Genomic DNA, 21075 nt, shown 5'->3' with positions numbered 1-21075 from the left:
ATCAGGCTTGATTCTTAAACCTTTGTCCTGTAACCTCTTAAGTACTTCCCTTATTCTTTTGTTTACTTGTTCCTGGTTTTCCCCTGCAATTAAGATGTCATCAAAGTATGGAATGGCCCCATTTACCCCTGACAATAGGCGTTCCATAATGCTCTGGAATATTCCTGGGGCTATGCTTACCCCAAACTGTAACCTCGTGCATTTGAAAGCCCCCCTGTGCGTTACAATTGTTTGAGCGTTTGCTGTTTGTTCATCGACCGGAAGTTGCTGGTAAGCTTGCGCCAGGTCGATCTTTGCGAACCTTTTCCCCTCCCCCAGGGAGTGTAGCAGTTGTTGCACAACCGGGATGGGGTAGGGGTGGTGTTGGAGTGCCTTGTTTAGGGTCGATTTGTAATCAGCGCAAACTCTTAAAGAGCCATCTGGCTTCAGAGGGGTAACTATGGGAGTTTCCCATGGCCCCTGCTCCACAGGGACCAAAATACCTTGGCTAATGAGTTTGTCCAGCTGTATGTCTAGTTTGGGGAGGAGCGGCAGGGGGACCCTGCGAGGTTTTAGTCTGATCGGTGGGACCTTGGGGTCAATAGAGAAAGATATAGGGGGCCCTTTATACAATCCCAGTGTGGGGCTGAACACTTCGGGGAACTCTTTCACAAAGTTAGGCATATCATAACAGTTTACATTACACACACCCGAAATCTCGATCCCCAGTGGTTCCATCCATGCTAAACCCAGAAGGGAGTGCTTGGCCCCTGTTACAATAAGCATGGGAAGGGTACATTTAACATTCTTGAATGCGATAGGTACATTTGCTGTTCCCAAGACCGAGATTACTCCCCCCTGAAAGTCTCTAATCACCAAAGAGGTTTGATTTAGGTCAGCCTTAGATACATTAGGCATATACAGTTTAAATTTTTCCCAGGGCATGATGGTATATCTAGAGCCCGTATCCAGCTCCATTGAGCAAGGTTGGTTATTGAGTAACAGTGATATAACAATTTTAGCCCCTTTTTTGGTTGCCGTGTTATTCACGGAAAATTGAGAGTTACCTCTATAGTAGTCGCGGTTAGCGGTTGAGTAGTTCCTTTGACCCGCGTTGCGGAATGGTCTCCTTTCTCGCGCTTGGGGGGTCTGGTTTTGAGGTCGCTGGTATTGCGGTGTGGCAAATGTTTCCTCTGGCGCTGTTGCTCTGCATGCGATGGCGATGTGGCCTCTCCGGTTGCAACGGCGGCATGTAGCGTCTCGGAAGGGGCATCAATGGCGCTGGTGATTTCCCCGGCAGCCCGCGCAGGGAGACGCGGAGTCGATTTTTGCAATGAGTTCTCGCCTTCCGTGCTCTTTCAATTCTCTCGCCGCTGCGTCGGCTGCTTCTGCGGTTTGCGCCAGTTTAATCACGGTTTGTAGGCTCGGCTCTTCTTCGATGAGGAGTTTATTTCTCACCGTGCTGCTTTTCATGCCGAAAACCAAGGCGTCGGTGAGGCGAGCTTCCGGGTCTTTAAACTTGCATTGAGCAAGTACCGTTCGAAGCCGCGTTGTAAACTGGCTGATCGACTCGGTTTCCCTCTGAGCCATCATGTGGAATTGATGCCGAAAAACCATGGCTGGTTTGGTCGGCTTGAAATGGCTCGCCAGTTTTTGTTGTAGGACGTCCCACGCTGTGGCTCTTGCTTGTTCCGGTTCGGTGAGAGTTTGGGCAAGTCTACGGATTTCTGCGCCGCAGTAGTTAAGGAAAATAGCCCGTCTGCGATCGGCTTCGGCGTCCTGCATTCCCGCCGCCTCGAGGAAGATCTCGAAGGTGGCCATGTACTCGTCCCATGTCGATTTCTCGGGATCGAAGAGTTCCGGAGCCTGGCCGATCTGGATTTTGTCCATGTTGCACGCGAAGTTTCTTCCGTCCGTTCGTCGCCAGTGAAGTAGACCCAGAGACAGGGTTTTGAGCAATCGGTACTTTTATTCAGCTCAGAGAACAAGTGACAGCTCAGCAAGGTAAAGTGACAATTCAGCGAGTACCGACTGACTCTGCCTGGAGAAACCGCTCCTTTTATATATTTGCGGTTCCCGCCAAAGCTAGAGCCGGCCGCGTCTGAGCCAATCAGGAGCGACTTCCTGCTTGGGCTCAGACAGCGCTGAAAGAGGAACAAACTATTTACAGAGTTACAAGGTAGCCATTACAGGATACAACAGGGGACATGATCGAAACATTTAAATATGTTAAAGGGTTAAATAAGGTTCAGGAGGGAAGTGTTTTTAATAGGACAGTGAACACAAGAACAAGGGGACACAATCTGAAGTTAGTTGGGGGAAAGTTCAAAAGCAACATGAGAAAATATTATTTTACTGAAAGAGTAGTAGATCCTTGGAACAAACTTCCAGCAGACGTGGTTGGTAAATCCACAGTAACCGAATTTAAACATGCCTGGGATAAACATATATCCATTGTAAGATAAAATACAGGAAATAGTATAAGGGCAGACTAGATGGACCATGAGGTCTTTTTCTGCCGTCAGTCTTCTATGTTTCTATGATACAGAAGTAATATTACAAGAAGTCTATATTAAAAATAAAAGAGCAAAGCAAGTTATAGGAAAAATAACAGATTGATTGGAAAACTAGATTTTTTCTTTTAAAGCCAGGAATTACGTTTGGAAATTATGTAAAAGAAATATATTCACAGAATTACAAAATAAAGAAGAATCAGAATATTATCTACCTCGGAACAGGATTTATGTGTGGTCAAAAAATAAAGACGCAATATTACAAAATCAGCAAATAATGACTTGTTAGATATATAAAATCGTAACAAAATGGAAAAGATTTATGTATAAATAAATATATGTAGAAATAGAAGAGAGAATATATACAGTATTAAAGAAACCCAGAAAAGAGAGATATGAAACAGGATTAAAAAGTAGACCAGAAAGTTGATACATATAGAAGAAATAGGTATGGAAATGATTTATAAATACCGTATATTAAAAATATTTAAAATATAAGTATATAAAAATTACGTGGAACGAGCTTGTGCTCTAACCAAAATAGGAACTATGATTACTTAACAATGGATATTTGTGCGTCATGTAATGTTTTTGGGTATATAATTAAAAAAGAAAAAAAAGCCTGAGGGCTCCAGTCTCTCAGCAAAAGATGTCTGTTGTGTGGCAAATGTGGGATATGTTCACTGCTTTGAGTTCTTGTAAAAATAACAAAGGCAGATATCAATAAATAAATAAAAAAAAATAGTTTTCCGTTTTGCAGTGGCTGGGCTGCCTGGTTTCCCTGTTGTATCTTGTATCTCCATGGAAACAAGAACGCGATCTGGGCTCCTCCCCCAAACATTCCCCTTTCCTGACTTCGGGTCTCCGGGGATGAAGAAATCCCGCTTGCAGCCTGCAGAGGGCGACGTTCCTCTTCCCATGGGCAGTGGAACCCTTCACACCGACGCCCATCAGAAGAGAGGCGCTTCCGGAGCACGTGGTCCTGGCTGGGAGGGGGGAGAATAAAGGGGACGGGCGGAGGGGGAAGAAGAGGGGGCGGGAAAGTGGCAGGGCCGCGGATGGGGGCGGAGACCGAGAGGAGAGCAGAAGCCCCGCCCCCGGCTGTCCCCTCCCACTCTCTGGATTTCCGCTTCCTTCCGTGAATTTCGTTTATTCTTTGGAGGATCGGTGCTGGATCTCTCTCGGGCAGGTGAGGTTCCTCTCCCTCCAGCCAGGAGATCTTCTCCCCGCTAGCAGGAAGGGAACTGCGGATCCCCCTCTTGGGCTTGCAGGATCTTCCTCGGGGAGATCAAGAGCTCTGGCGTTGCCTGCAGGGAGTGGATCCCTCTCTTCTCTCCAGGGGGGCAAAGGGGGCTCCTTCTCGCCCGCCAAGGATCCCCGAGGGGGGGGGCTTCGGGTGGATCCGGGAAGAGGTTTGGGGGGAGTTTCTTCCAGAGGGTCTCTCTGTGGTCCGTCAGAGCAGGAGATCTCCGAGTATCCAGATCCCTCGCGTTCAGTAGGAAAAAGTGGAGTAAACGGAGCTTTAAAACGTTTCTGCAGATTCGTAACAGAGACTGACCTCCTTGCAATGGGGAGGGGAGGGTTTGGGGGGGGGGGGAAAGAAAAGGTTTAAATTAACTGGATTTGCATTTTTTTTTCTTAACACCCAAGAGATCTTTTTTCTTTGAGCTGCATCTAAAAGGCTAATAATGAAATCCTTTCTTTTAATGCTAATTTATACTTTGCTTCTACTTTAAAAAACGGGTAGAATTTCTAAGCTTTACGTTTTCCTTGTTTTGCCCAGAAGAGCTCCTCCTTGGTGGATTTTTTCCAAAGCACAAATAAAGTTTTGTGGGGGGTCTTAGGAGGAGCTGCTGGAAGAAGCTGAGGGCCAGAAGGCTCACTTGAATAATTGTAAATAAATTCATGAAAAGCCTAACTGGAATCTTTGTAGCCTTGCAGCCTCTAAAAAAAGCAGAAAAGAGCCGCCCTTTTCACCCACGCTCTGCCCCATCTGCTCTCTCTCATCTTCCACTGAGTTTTCCTCCACACAACTATGTTTTGGACCCTGTTGGACTTCAGCCTGCTGGTTTATTCTGTTTTATTAAGATATTTTTGAATTACGATTCAATCTTCAATATTTTGTATCCTCATCCTATCTTCTTGACATTTACAGATTATATTCAATATCACTGTATCTGAATCTTTTTTCCCTTTCTCAGTGAGGATGTGCCCGTGAACTTCACAGGAGAAAAAGACGTTCCTGGATTGGGATCCACTGTCCTTTGGCCAGGACTCCATTCTAAATAATTTAGAAATTGTGGCCTGGATGGAGAAGCAGCTTTCTGCACAAATAGCCAATGCATCGAGGAAAAACCAATTCGGTCAGCAGTGAGGGTCATACCTGGCCTTGAGTCAGAGGTCTCTTTGTTGTAACTTTAAAGGTGAGTAAATGAATTTTGGTTAAACCTTGGTTTGGAGAACAAGCACCCATTTTTTAAATCTTTATTTGACAAATGAGCAATACAGAAAAATTGGGTTTTGCCAAGAGCTAGGTAGCAATCTACTTTGTCACATGCCTTACTGAAGTCCATATATACTATGTCCTCGGAATTTTAGTCGCTTTGTCAAATCATTCAGTAATGCTTTCTGCTGTGCCCCATTTTTACTTTATTTTATAAAATATACCCAAAGTATCATGAGGAAGCTGGGATCGAGAGCTCATGGTGGGATGGAGGTCATATGTGCAAAAATGAGAAGCAAGAAAAAGGGATAAGAATCAAAAATGGAATTAATGATATTTTTTTATTTTTAGCTCCATATATATCTATTTATTTATTTGACTTCAATGCCGCTCATTCCCGTTGGACTTCATATATATATATATCAATGCATATACCTTGAAAACATATTCATAGCAGTCATAGTTACATAATGCTATCTGATCTCTTTTGTTTTCACATAAGCAGCTCTGTCGTATTAATAGGTCATCAGTCTGTGTTCATGTTTTCCTTTCTCACTCCCCTCCCACTCTCTCCATCTCTCCTATCTACTTCCCTTCCTTTCTCTCCTTCCTTCTGTTATGTCAGAAGCAAGGAGATAGAGCGCTGATTAACTGGCTTTATTAACAGAAAGTACTAGCAATGGTAAACAGCAACTGAACAACTGCCAGCTCTCTTATATAGAGCACGTTAATGAGGAATAGCCATTAGTATTGAAAGAACCTTTAACAGGGAACAACCAATAAGATAACTAGAACCCTCAATCAATCAACAGGTAGCCTGGACACAACTAACTCCCTCCCTCCCTCCTTCCCTTCCTCCTCTCCCTTAAGTTCTCGGTTCTAATATGCTTTATATTAAACAGATTGATAATATTTTACTAAATAATAATAAATCAGAAATGGGTTTTTTACATCAGCCTGAACTCTTTTTCCTTCCCTTTTGCTTAAGCAATGCCTTAGTTTAGTTTATTATCATGGCACCCCCTACAATGAAATTAAATACCATCTTCACTGTGCATTATAGCTATACAAATATAACTCAAACCCACATCCTTCGCATTCTATGCAAATGAATTGAATATCTCTGATATTGCGTTAACATACAGTAGAATTCAATTTAGTTAACTGTTCTGGGGTGGCAGCTGTTTTTCAGCCTATTTCTTCTTTTTTTAAAATTCACCTCTACTGTCTGCCAAATGGTAATAGTTAAAAAAAAGGGTACCTAGGATGAGATGGATCTTTAAGAATGATCTTTTGTACTTCCTTCACGTAGCAGGAGCTATAAAGTTCTTCCAAAGAGGGGAGAGGACAACCAATGATTTTTTGGGCAATGAGTGCTGTCCTATCAGGAGTGCTGTCCTATCTGCCATTGTGCAATTGGCAAACCACACACAGGTGCAATAAGTTAAAATATTATCTATGGTGCAGCAGTAGAAGGTGACTTTGGCTGTGAGTGTGTGTATATATATATATATATATATATATATATATATAAAAATTTCAGCTAAAAACATTTGATACATACAGAATATAGTTGTCGGCTATGAATAAATTAACTGCCTTGAAATGGTCCTGGGTTGGGCCTAGAGGCAAAAAGGAGCTGTGACGTTCCTTCAATATACCAGGGTGATCCGACTTAAAAAAACCATATATAGCCCCTCCCTGGTACAGAGCTGGAGGGATCAGGTCTGGTGGCTCAACTATTAATTCTCTGCCTTACAAGGCAGAAGCTGCCAGATCGAATCCCAGTAAGGAAGGGTGTGGCTAGCTGATGAGGCCAGAACAAGGCCGAAATGGTACCATCCCAGTCTCCCTTAATTTTAAAATTTCAGCTTAAAACATTTGATACACACACACACACACACACACACACACACACATGTATGATTGCAACCAGGATTGTGGGATGATGGTTGGGGAGTGAAATGCTTCCATGATCCCTCTTCTAACCACGGTGTCCTGTTTCCGACTAATGATCACAAAAGATTCAACGCTCTGAGACTTTAGGCTTCCTCAGAGAATTGCTTTATTCAGTACATCATTTCAGCATGGATTACCTTAAAACGAGCTCTAGCTACTTCTCACCCTTTCAGCATAATTGAGCGTTAGTGATCCCCCCCCCCCCCCCCCTAGTGTTGCAGGTCACATTGACCAATTAGGTGTTGTTGCATCTCCTGGGAACAAGTTCCATTCTCCTGCCGGCCCCTGTTGAGAATGACCTTGGTTCCCACGAGATAGCAGGTTGTTTTGGCTAGATGGCATTCCATTCTTCTCCCCTCTCCGTGAGCTGTGTGGCAACTAGAGAAATGGAAGATGGCTGCGGCAGGCTCGATCCTTTTCAGAGCTGAGAAACTGCTTAACTGAAGGAACGAGATTCCAGTCCCAAGCATGGTCATACATTGAGGACATCCCTCTTACAAATTTAGGGACTTCCTCACTTGGACTCAGGTGTACTGAGCTCCCTACCTTGGGAAGAGGGTCAGACTGGAAGACCCTCAAGTCCCTCCCAAGGTGAGGATTTCATGATTCTGTGTCAAAAAAGGAAATATAATTCTTCACTTCTTTCTCCTTCTAACAGGGGATAAAAGATTATAACCAATTATTTATCTGCAAACCAACTATCAACAGATAATATAAAATCAACATAAGGCAGCTGCCGCCAGAAGGGATGGAACCTGGGAAACTCTTGGATCCCCCGTCAGACACAAGAAGCCCTCCGATAAACAATGGACGAACCCATGAATGCTCAGAGTGTGGGAAATCCTTTGCTCGCAGGTCCCTCCTTTTGACCCACAAGAAGGACCATGTGGGAAATATATCCAGTCAAGGTTTGCAGACTGAGAAATCCTTCTCTGGGGAAAACTCCAAAGATCCCAGAAGGCCCCCTACACTAAAAGTGTTTAAGTGTGAGGAATGTGATTTAAGCTTTAGTCATAAGTCATTTCTTAGACATCAGAAAATCCACACTGGAGAGAAACCTTATCAGTGTTTGGAATGTGGGAAATTTTTCCGTGAAAAATCCACTCTCAGAAACCATGAGAGACTTCATACAGGGGAGGAACCTTACAAGTGTTGGGAATGTGGGAAGAGCTTTTCGCGGAATTCAGGTCTTTGGCGCCATGAGAAGATTCATGCAGGAATCAAATCTTTCAAATGCTTTGAGTGTGGAAAATGTTTTATCCGGAGTTCATCTCTTCAGATTCATTGTAAAACACACACAGGGGAGAAAAATGAAAAGTGCCTCGAATGTGGGAAATGTTTTACCCACAAATCAACCCTGGTGAGCCATCAGAAAATCCACACTGGAGAGAGACCCTATCAATGTCTGGAATGTGGGAAATTTTTTCGTGAAAAAGCCACTCTCAGAAACCACGAGAAAATTCACACAGGGGAGAAACCTTACAAGTGTTGGGAATGTGGGAAGTGCTTTTCTCGGAAGTCAAGCCTTGGGATCCATGACAAGATTCATACAGGAATCAAATCTTACAAATGCTTTGATTGTGGAAAATGTTTTGCCCAGAGTTCATATCTTCAGAGTCATTGGAAAACACACACAGGGGAGAAAAATGAAAAGTGCCTCGAATGTGGGAAATGTTTTACCCACAAATCAGCCCTGGTGGTACATCAGAGAATTCACACTGGAGAGAGACCCTATGAATGCACAGAATGTGAGAGAAGATTTGTGGATTCTTCTGAGCTTCGGAAACACCAGAGGTGGCACAAAGGAGTAAAACCCTATGAATGTGGGGAGTGTGGGAAAAGTTTTGCTACACAAAGAGAAGTTAAGAATCATGAGAGAATCCACACAGGGGAGAAGCCCTTCAAATGTGAGGAGTGTGGGAAATGCTTTTCCCAAAAAGAATACCTCAGAACCCATCAGACGGTTCACACAGGAGAGAAGCCCTACAGCTGCCTAGAATGTGGAAAATGCTTTGGGAACAAGAAGGGTCTTCGGAGCCATCATAAAACCCACACAGGGGAGAAGCCATATCAATGCATCGACTGTGGAAGATTTTATAAAACCTCATCAGCCCTTAAAATTCATGTGAAAATTCACATGGGGGAAAAAAATTACAAATGTTTAGACTGTGGGAGAACATTTGCTCAGTCAGCTAACTTTAGATGTCACAGCCAAATCCATACAAGAAAGAAACCCCACAAATGCTCAGAGTGTGATAAATGTTTTTCTCAGAAAGATTCTCTTGTGAGGCATCAGCGAATCCACACTGGACAAAAAACAAAATGTCTGTAGTGTGAGAAATATTTTGCCCAACCTTCAATGCTTCACAGGCACACCTGAAGTCACGCAGTAGAATGGCCTTAAAAGTGCGCAGAGTATGACAAAAATAGTACATACATTTTCATAGTAAATCAAAGCTGAAGAAGCAGCAAAAAGTCCATAGCAGAGATAAATCTATTCAGTTGTAAACAGAAGTTGGGAGCAGGGTTTTTTTCAATACATCTTAATGTTTACCAGGAATTTCACACAGTGACATTTGCTTTTGCGATCGGCGTCGTCGTTTTCGGCCAATCTGGAGGCTGGAAAGAAGGTGGGGAATCCCAATAGGGAATTCCATGGGCGGAGCTTTGACGTCACGAAGACATCTTTCCTGGAGGCCACGTTTCGGTCTCCAGGATGTCTTCATGACGTCAAAGCTCCGCCCATGGAATTCCCTATTGGGATTCCCCACCTCCTTTCCAGCCTCCAGATCGGCTGAAAACGACGACACCAATTGCAAAAACGGCACTCCGCCAGGCGGCGCCGTCCAGCTGTAACTTTCTGAAACAGCCGGGTGCTTCTCGACGCCCTCCCGAACCCGAACATCCGGGTTCGGCGTTCGGGAGAACACCGAGAAGCCCCCCGGCTGTTTTAAAAGGTGACAGCTGGGCGCCGCCACCCAGCGGAGCGCCATTTTGCGATCTGCGGTGGGTTCATAAGCTGAAAAAAGTACGTAAGAAGTGGCCAAAAATTTCCGAACACCGGGTTCGTATCACGAGTTACCACTGTAGTTGCTGTTAAATTCATGCTTTACTTGTATAAAATGGAAAAACAGTTACTAAGATTAAAACACTTCTTTGCAATTAACAACAAAGTAAAGGAAAGATATATAATTGTTCTGCCGGTGTGTTTCAACTGCTCGTAATTACAGGATAATTAGTCTAGAAAGAACACACCACACGATAAAAGGAAAACCCAAAAGTTTTTATAAACAGAAAAACAGAAACAGCTCCCTTTTTAAATGTCAAAGGGATTTTCTGGTACACACAAGGCAAAGGTAAAATGCAATCCAATTGCTCACCCAATAACTGGGAAATTGAGTCCAGTTCTAAAGTCCAGAGAGTCCACACACACAATCCTAAACAGCAAAAAACCAATCTTGATGAAACAATGAATCAGATAAACTGCCATGAGGCTAACACACAAGGCTGCACTTTTATCTGTAGCACTAATTACAGCAGCCCCACCCAACCACAGGTGGCCTCATTTTCTCTTGTAATAATCCTTCAGTTGTTGTCTCCTATGCATCACTCTACGCATGCGTGGATGTATCATTAATTATTGTTTAGAATCCAGGGATGATACAGATGATTGATCTCCTCCTGGGCTGTCTGCCAAACTCCCCTCTTCCCTGTCACTCACGCTTCCTTGGTCAGAAGAGACAGATTCTACTGGAAGCAAAACAGGCCTGCGGCATGTGGATGTCTCCCCCACATCCACCTCCACATTGCTTGGGGCAGGAGCTGGGCCAGAGCTAACCACAACATATAGTGCTACTTGAACGATAGTCAACAGATTAGTTGACTCTTTTCCTCCTTCCTTTATTTCTCTTTCTTTCCTTTTTTCACTCCCTTTTCTCTTTTTTCCCTCTGCCTTCGATTTTCTTTTCTTTTCCCTTCCTATTTTATGTGTGTTTGTATTTGATTATTTCTCGTCTTTTATACGTAAATAATTAATAAATATATTTAAAACAAAAAACAAAAAGTTTTAAGTTGATTAGGGAAGCTGGATGCACTCAACAATTGCAGTAATAGAGGTCATAAAATCAGATGTACTTGCTTTATGACCACATCAAGTTGGGAAATTCATGTGCCAATTGTGACAGTAAGTCAAGGACTGCCCGTATTAAAACTATTAAATGGCAATTGCCTCACAAACAAACAAAGGAACATTCTTACAATAGTGGCCTGCTCCTTAGAAAAAAATAGCATCACCCAGGTCTTCTTAGATGCAGATGGATGTCTCCTCCTGATGTGTTTGTCCTTTGGGACACAATGCAAGTGCTTCCGTTTCCCCCTCCAGTCAATCAGAACTGAAGAAGCTTCTTAGAGGATAAGTGAAATATTTTCAAGGATTCCCCCCCCCCTCCGTTTTGGAAGTGAAGCCAGAGTTTTGGGGCTCCTCCTGACTGAGTCTGGGGGGAGGAAGCCCCCAGCAGTGGCCAGCCTGGAGACTTTTTTAGAAGTTAGTCGGGGGGGGGGGGCAGAGTGTGGCTGAAAGACTGGGGTCCCTGGAAACCCCTCCCTGCAGCCCCGGTTTTTCCCTGCATTTGCTGCCCTGGCTGAATTTATTTATTTATTGATTGATTTTGTCCAATACTCAATGAGGGTTTTAGTGGGTATTATTATTATTATTTATTAGATTTGTATGCCACCCCTCTCCGCAGACTTGGGGCGGCTCACAGCATACACATAGTAAAATACATGATCCAGGTTATAGAGGATATGCTCATAGTAAAATATATCTAAGAAAGAAGATATAGGAATAAAACGTATTAATGAAAGAATAGAAGAAGAGATATAGGAATAGAAGAAAGGTATAGGAGATATAGGAGAGCAATAGGACAGGGGACGGAAGGCACTCTAGTGCACTTGTACTCGCCCCTTACTGACCTCTTAGGAATCTGGAGAGGTCAACCGTGGATAATCTAAGGGTAAAGTGTTGGGGGTTTGGGGATGACACTATGGAGTCCGGTAATGAGTTCCACGCTTCGACAACTCGGTTACTGAAATCGTATCTTTTACAGTCAAGTTTGGAGCAGTTAATATTAAATTTAAATCTGTTGTGTGCTCTTGTGGTTGAAACTGAAGTAGTCGTCGACAGGTAGGACGTTGTTCCCGTCTGAGCAGCAGATCCCCCCCAAGAGCCCAGAGCGAAGGAGCCCCCCCTCCAGTCTCTACAAAGGAGAGATGCCCCTTCAGCCCCCAGGACACTGTGCTGGGCCTGTGGGAGAGACCCTCCCTCCAGAAGATCCGGACACCTGGTTCCCCAAAGGCGCCTGGTACCCGAATGCTCTTCCAGTCTGATGGAGGTTCTTTCTCTTGATGGATTGAAGGCTCTTTGAGAAGAAGGTCTGGGATACATGGAAGGTCAATTGAGAACCTGGTTCCCCAGAAGTGGATCCCACTATAGCACAAGGGAAGAGGTGCCCCTAACTTGGGGGCGGGAGATGGAGTTCCCCTCGGAGCTGCTCTTCCTCTGGGTCAGGATCCCCCCCCCTTCTCCAGCCCCAGTAACGCCAGGAGCCCTTAAAGTCAGTCCAGGGGAAGAGCTGAGGGTGGGAATGGGGGTCCTTGGGGGTCTCTGAGCTTCGGGGCTTCCCTGGAGACGTCTCATGACCCAAACTAGGTAACAACATCAGGGCAGCAACCAACCAACAACCTCAGGGAGCCCCAAGGACCCTCCGACTCTTTCGGGGCCTTTTTGGACAACTCTTTCAGGGAATCTACAGAGCTTCAGCTTCCAGCGCCACCATAGGCAGACACACACACACACACACACACACACACACACACAAAATAACCACACAAAGGATGCACGTGATCTTCGGTGAAAGGGGAGGGGCTTCAAGGAATAGACGGAGCTCGAGAGGAAGCCGGAAGCCCCCTTCCTCTCCCCTTCTAGTGGGCAGATCTTCTCTTTCTTTCGCCCGGCGTGGATCGGCCTTGGATTCCTCGGGAGACGTTCTTGGATTCCGCTCAGTGCAGGTAAGGCTGATCTGCCTCCTGCCAGGAGATCTTCTCCCCGCCAGCTAGAAGGGAGCTGTGGATCCCCCTCTTCGGTTTGCAGGATCTTCCTCCGGAGCTCTGGAGTCGCCTGCAAGGAGTGGATCTCTCCCTTCCCTCCAGGGGAACAAAGGGAGCTCCGTCTCTGGGGTGAATCCGGGAAGGAAGTTTGGGGGAAGTCTCTGATCCGGCAGACCATGAGGTCTCTGCGCATGCGTATCCCGCAAGTACATTAATAAAAGTGTAAATTGTGCTTTAAAAAATTGACTGAGATTTGTGGTGTGTTATTAACACACTCTGAGCTCTTTGGGGGAAAGGAAAGGAGTTTAAATGAGTGGAATTGAGTTCAGTCTTTTCTTAACCCACAAAAGAGATCCTCTTTCTTTGAGCTCTGTCTGAAAGGCCAAAAATAAAATCCTTTGTTTTTATGCTAATTTTTTCTTTGCTTCTGCTTTAAAAAAAGATGGGTAGAATTTTTGAGCTTCGTATTTTCCTTGTTTTGCCCAGAAGAGGCTGTGATGTGGGAGCTCCTCCTTGGGGGATTTTTTCCAAAGCACAAAGCAGGGGGTTTTTTTGGGGGGGGGGATCTTGGGAGGAGCTGCTGGAAGAAGCTGATGGCCAGAAGGCTCACTTGAATAATTGTAAATAAATCCATGAAAAGCCTAACTGGAATCTTTGTGGCCTTTGCAGGCTCCAAAAAGAGCAGGAAAGAGCCGTCCTTTCCACCCACGCTCTGCCCCATCTGATCTCTCTCATCTTCCACTAAATTTTCCTCCACACAACTATGCTTTGGTCCTTGTTGGACTTCAGCCTGCTGGTTTCTTCCGTTTTGTCTGATTAAGATATTTTTGAATTATAATTCAGTCTTCATTATGTTGTATCTCCTCCCTCTTCCAGGTCATTTACAGATCATGTTCAATATCACTGTCTGCATCTGAGCCTTTTCCATTTCTCTTTGCAGGAAACCAGTGAGGATGTGGCTGTGAACTTCACAGAGGAGAAAGAGACGTTCCTGGATTGGGATCCACCAACCTTTGGGTAGGACTCAGTTCCAGAGAATTTGGAAACTGTGAGTTCGGAAATGGAGTTACTGTATTTATATTAGCTGAACTCTTTTTCCTTCTCTTTTGCTTATTCCATGCCTTGGTTTAATTTAGTTTACTTTATTGTCATTGCACCTTCTACAATGAAACTAAATGCCATCTTCAGTGGCATAAAAATAGAATTCAAACACACATCCTTTGCATTCTATGCAATTGAACTGAAAACCTTTAATATTGCGTTAACATTGCACTAAACAGTAGAATTCAGCGTAGTTACTGTACTGGGATAGAAGCTGTTTTTCAGCCTATTTATCCTAATTTTTTATTGACCTGTACTGTTGGCCAGATGGTAATAGTTAAAAAAAGGGTGCCCAGAATGAGATCTATCTTTAAGAATGTTTTGAACTTCTGACATTATCTTCTATACAATCTATTTGTCTTAGATTGTTGTAGTTATTTGTGGTACGACTCGGAAAAATAGCCTTTGCTGTTTAAAAAGACAGAGCTGAAGAATGTGTTGAAGAGATTGACTTTAATAGCTTCGTCAACATATTCTTTTTTTAAAAAAAAAATATTAGATTTGTTGTACATTGTTTTATTGTTGCTGTGAGCCGCCCCGAGTCTACGGAGAGGGGCGGCATACAAATCAAATCAAATCAATCAATCAATCAATTCTTTACCATTTGGTCCTATGAGGGGTGGGATGGATCTTGTGTCTTTGAATTGGCTGTTTAGAAGGCTCCTTTTACGTGGATGTTTTTCTCCTTGATTGATGTGATAATTGGTGCATTCAGGGTTTGGTTATTTGGTTTGGTTATATTTGGTTATCATGATAAGGGGACTGGAAACCAAGACATACGAAGAGAGATTGCAAGAACTGGGCATGGATAATCTAACGAAAAGGAAGGCTAGGGAGGACACGATAGTAGTATACAGGGACTTGAGGAGTTGCCACGTAGAGGAGGGGGTCACACTGTTTTCCAGAGCGCCAGAGGTCCAGACCAGAAGCAAATTATGGAAGCTGACCAAGGAGAGATTCAACTTGGAAATAAGGAAGAACTTTCTGGCGGTGCGAGTGATCAACCAGTGGAACGGCTTGCTAGTGGAGGTTGTGAATGCCCCAACACTCGACATATTCAAAGGGAACTTGGACTGCCATCTGACTGGGGTGATGTAGGTTCTCCTGCTTGAGCAGAGGGTTGGACTAGATGACGTGCAAGGTCCCTTTCAACTCTAATAAAAAATAAATAAAAAAAGGTAGCCAAGTTTTATTTTTCTGCCAAAGATCTTTTTTTTTGTATTGGAGCTTCCTTGTTTTTATGGGTAATTTGTTTTTATTGGTTTTCATGATTTGTAAGATATAGTTTAATGACTCTATGCATTTCGAGCAAAAGGGTTTTGTAGTAGTTTTCAGCAGTATTACAGGAAGAGAATAATGTTTGTCAATCGAGAAATGAGAGGTCGTCATCTCTGATATCGTAATTGGCTTTCTAAAAGTTGTAATTGGTTATCCTAGGGGAAGGTTTGGTAGGGAAGGTTTGCCTATTTGCCGATGACTCTAAAGTGTGCAATAGGGTTGATATTCCTGGAGGGGTCTGTAATATGGTAAATGATTTAGCTTTACTAGATAAATGGTCAAAGCAATGGAAACTGCAGTTTAATGTTTCCAAATGTAAAATAATGCACTTGGGGAAAAGGAATCCTCAATCTGAGTATTGTATTGGCAGTTCTGTGTTAGCAAATACTTCAAAAGAAAAGGATTTAGGAGTAGTGATTTCTGACATAGAAACATAGAAGTCTGACGGCAGAAAAAGACCCCATGGTCCATCTAGTCTGCCCTTATACTATTTTCTGTATTTTATCTTAGGATGGATATATGTTTATCCCAGGCATGTTTAAATTCAGTTACTGTGGATTTATCTACCACGTCTGCTGGAAGTTTGTTCCAAGGATCTACTACTCTTTCAGTAAAATAATATTTTCTCATGTTGCTTTTGATCTTTCCCCCAACTAACCTCAGATTGTGTCCCCTTGTTCTTGTGTTCACTTTCCTATTAAAAACACTTCCCTCCTGGACCTTATTTAACCCTTTAATATATTTAAATGTTTCGATCATGTCCCCCCTTTTCCTTCTGTCCTCCAGACTATACAGATTGAGTTCATTAAGTCTTTCCTGATACGTTTTATACTTAAGACCTTCCACCATTCTTGTAGCCTCAAAATGTCTCAAAATGGGTGAACAGTGCAGTCAGGCGGTAGGGAAAGCAATTAGGATGCTTGGCTGCATAGCTAGAGGTATAACAAGAAGAGGGAGATTATGATCCCGCTATATAGAATGCTGGTGAGACCACATTTGGAATACTGTGTTCAGTTCTGGAGACCTCACCTACAAAAAGATATTGACAAAATTGAACGGGTCCAAAGACGGGCTACAAGAATGGTGGAAGGTCTTAAGCATAAAACGTATTAGGAAAGACTTAATGAACTCCATCTGTATAGTCTGGAGGACAGAAGGAAAAGGGGGGACATGATCGAAACATTTAAATATATTAAAGGGTTAAATAAGGTCCAGGAGGGAAGTGTTTTTAATAGGAAAGTGAACACAAGAACAAGGGGACACAATCTGAAGTTAGTTGGGGGAAAGATCAAAAGCAACATGAGAAAATATTATTTTACTGAAAGAGTAGTAGATCCTTGGAACAAACTTCCAGCAGACGTGGTAGATAAATCCATAGTAACTGAATTTAAACATGCCTGGGATAAACATATATCCATCCTAAGATAAAATACAGAAAATAGTATAAGGGCAGACTAGATGGACCATGAGGTCTTTTTCTGCCGTCAGACTTCTATGTTTCTATTATTATGGTTGTTTTGGTGAGGACTACATTGAGACAAAAGTCAATCATGCTGTGGTCGCTGTTGGCAAAGGGCTCATTTATTTGCAGTCCATAAATTGAGTGTAAACTGTTGCAGAAGATGAGATCAAGGCAATTTCTAAGTCTAGTATTGTTTGTTACTAGTTGTGCGAGTCCTAGATTGGCAATAACAGTGTAAAGGGTTGAGTGTATAGATTATATAATATTTGACTTGTTTATTGTATGTACTATTTACTAGTGTAAGCCTCCCTTTGTGGGACTGGGCGGCATAGAAGTCAAATTAATTAAATTAAATTAAATTAAACCAAGAGAAATAAGACGGTGTGGGTAGATTTTAGATTTGTTGTACATTGTTTCCTTATTGTTGTGAGCCGCCCCGATTCTACGGAGAGGGGCGGCATACAAATGTAATTAATAATAATAATAATAATAATAATAATAATAATAATAATAATAATAATGTTAGTGGTGAGGTTAACTTGTTCACATGTGTGATGTCATAATTAGGCTCTCTTTAACATAGTAGAAAGCTCAGCATAGTATTTATGGTCAGTTCACAGATGATGGTTTCTGAAAGATCAAGATCATGTCTAATTTGGATTTTTTTAAGGTTTAGTGATTTTTTAATCGAAGATGGCAAGTCCACCTCCTTTATGGATTTCACGATCAGACAGGTAAACGTGATTGTCTCTTACTGTGATACTGGAATCTGGGAGGGATGCATCCAGCCATGTTTTGCAGACAAATATAATGTCAAATACAGTGATCCCCCGCTCGTTGCGAGGGTTCCGTTCCAGGAGCCCCCGCAACGAGCGGGTTTTCGCGAAGTAGCGATGCGGAAGTAAAAACACCTTCTGCGCATGTGCAGATGGTGTTTTTATTCCCACAGCGCTAGCGAGGAGCCGAAGATTGGGGGCGGCGCGGCTGTTTGCCGCCGGCATGGGGGGCTTCCTAGCAGCCCCCCAAACCCGGGTTGAGGGTCCGGGGGGCGCTGTCTCTCGGCGCTTTCGAGCTGAGTCCGGGAGCGAACTCGCTCCCGGACTCAGCTCGAAAGCGCCGAGAGACAGCGTGGACAGGCCCGTTCCTTGGCGCTGTCTCTCGGCGCTTTCGAGCTGAGTCCGGGAGCGAACTCGCTCCCGGACTCAGCTCGAAAGCGCCGAGAGACAGCGTGGACAGGCCCGTTCCTTGGCGCTGTCTCTCGGCGCTTTCGAGCTGAGTCCGGGAGCGAACTCGCTCCCGGACTCAGCTCGAAAGCGCCGAGAGACAGCGTGGACAGGCCCGTTCCTTGGCGCTGTCTCTCGCCGCTTTCGAGCTGAGTCCGGGAGCGAACTCGCTCCCGGACTCAGCTCGAAAGCGCCGAGAGACAGCGTGGACAGGCCCGTTAGAGAGACAGCGTGGACAGGCCGTTCCTTGGCGCTGTCTCTCGCCGCTTTCGAGCTGAGTCCGGGAGCGAACTCGCTCCCGGACTCAACTCGAAAGCGCCGAGAGACAGCGTGGACAGGCCCGTTAGAGAGACAGCGTGGACAGGCCGTTCCTTGGCGCTGTCTCTCGGCGCTTTCGAGCTGAGTCCGGGAGCGAATTCGCTTCAGGACTCAGCTCGAAAGCGGCGAGAATGAACGGCGTGGGCGGGCGAAGGGCGGGCGGCAGCGAGGAGTTTGCGTGGGCGTTGGGGAAACTCCTCGCTGACGCCAGCAAGAGGGGGAAGACCCAGGAAAGCCACCCAGCAGCTGATCTCCCGGTTGCCATCTACGCATGCGTGCCCATAGAAAAAACGCACGCATGCGTAGATGGTATTTTGACTTCCGGGTTGAAAAATCGCGAAGTACCCTGTTCGCAATGGTTGGGGACGCAATAAACGGGGGATCACTGTATAGCAGTTTTGAGTAAGAGGAGGAGTTTGGGTACCACTGTGGGCATTTGAAGCTTTTCCATTTCTCTTTGCAGGAGACCAGTGAGGATGTGGCCATGAACTTCAGAGAGAAGAAAGAGACATTCCTAGATTGGGATCCACCAACCTTTGGCCAGGACTCCGTTCCAGATAATTTGAAATTGTGGCCTCGAAGGAGAAGCAGCTTCCTGCACAAAGAGCCAATCGATTAAGGAAAAACCAAATCGGTCAGCAGTGTGGGTCGTCGTCATCATCATTATTATTATTATTATTATTTATTTATTTGTTTGTTTGTTTGTTTGCTTTGTATGCCGCCCCTCTCCGTAGACTCGGGGTGGCTAACAACAATGATAAAAGCAGCATGTAACAAATCTAATATTTAAAATAACTAAAAACCCTTATAAAAAACCAAACATACACACAAACATACCATGCATAAATTGTATAGGCATAGGGGGAAAGGAATATCTCAATTCCCCCATGCCTGACGACAGAGGTGGGTTTTAAGAAGTTTACAAAAGACAAGGAGGATGGGGGCAATTCTAATCTCCGGGGGGAGCTGGTTCCAGAGGATCGGGGCCTCTTCCCCTGGGTCCCGCCAGACGGCATTGTTTAGTCGACGGGATCCGGAGAAGGCCAACTCTGTGGGACCTAACCGGTCGCTGGGATTTGTGTGGCAGAAGGCGGTCTCGGAGATATTCTGGTATTCATACCTGGCCTTGAGGCAGAGACCTCTTCCTTGTAACTTTAAGGGTGAGTAAAAAAATCTTGGTTAAATCTTGGTTTGGAGAAAATGCAGAAAAATTGGGTTCTGGTGCTTGTGGGTTTTGGTGCTTCCTTCCTCTTCTCTCTCCCCCTTTCTTCCTTTCTCTTTCTTTCTTTCTTTCTTTCTTTCTTTCTTTCTTCTGTCTCTCTCTCTCTGCCTCTTTCTCTCCTCTTTTTCTTTCACCTCCAGCATAGTCATTAAAAGTCATAGGAACCTAACTTTGTTAAACCTTCGCTTCCACACTATTTCATAAGATAGAATAGAATGGAATAGAATAACAGAGTTGCAAGGAACGTTGGAGGTCTTCTAGTCCAACCCTAAACCACTTCAGATAAATAGTTATCCAACATTTAACATTACAAATTTCCAGTGTTGGCACATCCACTGATTAATTGTTGTGTCAGGAAATTTCTCCTTAGTTCTAAGTTGCTCCTCTGTTTGCTCAGTTTCTACCCATAGCTTTATATTTATTTATTATTTATTAGATTTGTATGCCGCCCCTCTCCGTAGACTCGGGGCGGCTCACAGCAATAATAAAGACAATGTAAAAACAAATCTAATAATTTAAAAAACACTAAAAACCCCATTATTAAAAGCAAACATACACACAAACATACCATGTATAAACTGTATAGGCCCGGGGGAGATGTCACAGTTCCCCCATGCCTGGCGGTATAAATGAGTCTTGAGTAGCTTACGAAAGACAGGGAGAGTAGGGGCAGTTCTAATCTCTGGGGGTAGCTGGTTCCAGAGGGTCGGGGCCGCGACAGAGAAGGCTCTTCCCCTGGGTCCTGCCAAACGACATTGTTTAGTCGCCGGGACCCGGAGAAAGCCAACTCTGTGGGACCTAACCGGTTGCTGGGATTCGTGCGATTCTACCCTCAGGTGCTTTGGAGAATAGTTTGAATAGTTAAATTATTACCAGCTAGAAAACACTTTGGTTAACCAGGGGGAAACACCTGCTGCTTTAATTTCGGGGGGGGGGGGGCGGGGGAGGTAAGCTACTGAGAAAAGTGAAATAAGCGGAACTCCCTCCCTTCATGGTCATCCTCCCCAGTGTCTTTTCCTTCCCTTCCCCAAATTCTGCATCAAGCTGGGTCCCGGTGCCTGGCCTTTTCCCACCTTTTCCCATTGGGGGAAAGAGAGAGCGAGAGAACAAGAGAGCGAAAGAGCCTGGGTGGAGAGGATTTGGTCTCCTGCTAGCCACCAGCTGCCTAAGAGGGAACAGCTGCATAAGAGAGCCTTTTCATTCTGTGCTGGAAAGATCTCTCTCTCTCTGTCTGTCTCTCATTCTTTCCCTTCCCCTCTCTTATTCTGTCTCTCTCTCTCTCTCTCTCCCTCCCTCCATTCATCTCCTTCACTCCTCAATCCTCATGCCCAGGGAATAACTGTAAGGAAATTCAGCCACATTCTTTCTCTCTCTGGAAAAATACAAAAATAATACATCCCTCATCATACGCCTCTTCCCATTTTCTTCCCCACTGCCCTGCGTGCAATGTTTTCTTCCAGGCAATAGGAAGA

The 21075-nt window shown here is 44.3% G+C and overlaps 2 protein-coding genes across 3 annotated transcripts in view; both read left to right on the top strand.

Annotated features, from left to right (window-relative positions):
• The first annotated feature begins 3536 nt into the window (after positions 1-3536).
• On the top strand, positions 3537-9497 carry LOC139159828 (zinc finger protein 658B-like). The gene is made up of 3 exons (XM_070737238.1): positions 3537-3681; positions 4694-4915; positions 7553-9497. Exon 3 carries the CDS (start codon positions 7643-7645, stop codon positions 9224-9226), a length of 1584 nt encoding a protein of 527 aa, XP_070593339.1. The 5' UTR covers positions 3537-3681; positions 4694-4915; positions 7553-7642; the 3' UTR covers positions 9227-9497.
• A 3341-nt stretch (positions 9498-12838) lies between these two features.
• The window catches only part of LOC139159847 (zinc finger protein 420-like), a 33502-nt gene continuing 25265 nt past the window's right edge, over positions 12839-21075 (top strand). The window contains exons 1-4 of one of the 2 annotated variants that reach the window (XM_070737270.1): positions 12839-12960; positions 13940-14047; positions 17511-17574; positions 18845-19015. The gene's annotated coding sequence lies outside the window, so the exon portion shown is untranslated. Of the gene's footprint in view, positions 12961-13441; positions 14048-17510; positions 17575-18844; positions 19016-21075 lie in introns of those variants that run through there. The other variant, XM_070737271.1, reaches the window with a different exon arrangement.

This window comes from Erythrolamprus reginae, chromosome 2 (genome assembly GCF_031021105.1).
Source record: "Erythrolamprus reginae isolate rEryReg1 chromosome 2, rEryReg1.hap1, whole genome shotgun sequence".
Lineage (NCBI taxonomy): Eukaryota > Metazoa > Chordata > Lepidosauria > Squamata > Dipsadidae > Erythrolamprus > Erythrolamprus reginae.
The sequence above is the reverse complement of the archived record's forward strand: the minus strand, read 5'-3'. Positions and strand labels throughout refer to the sequence as shown.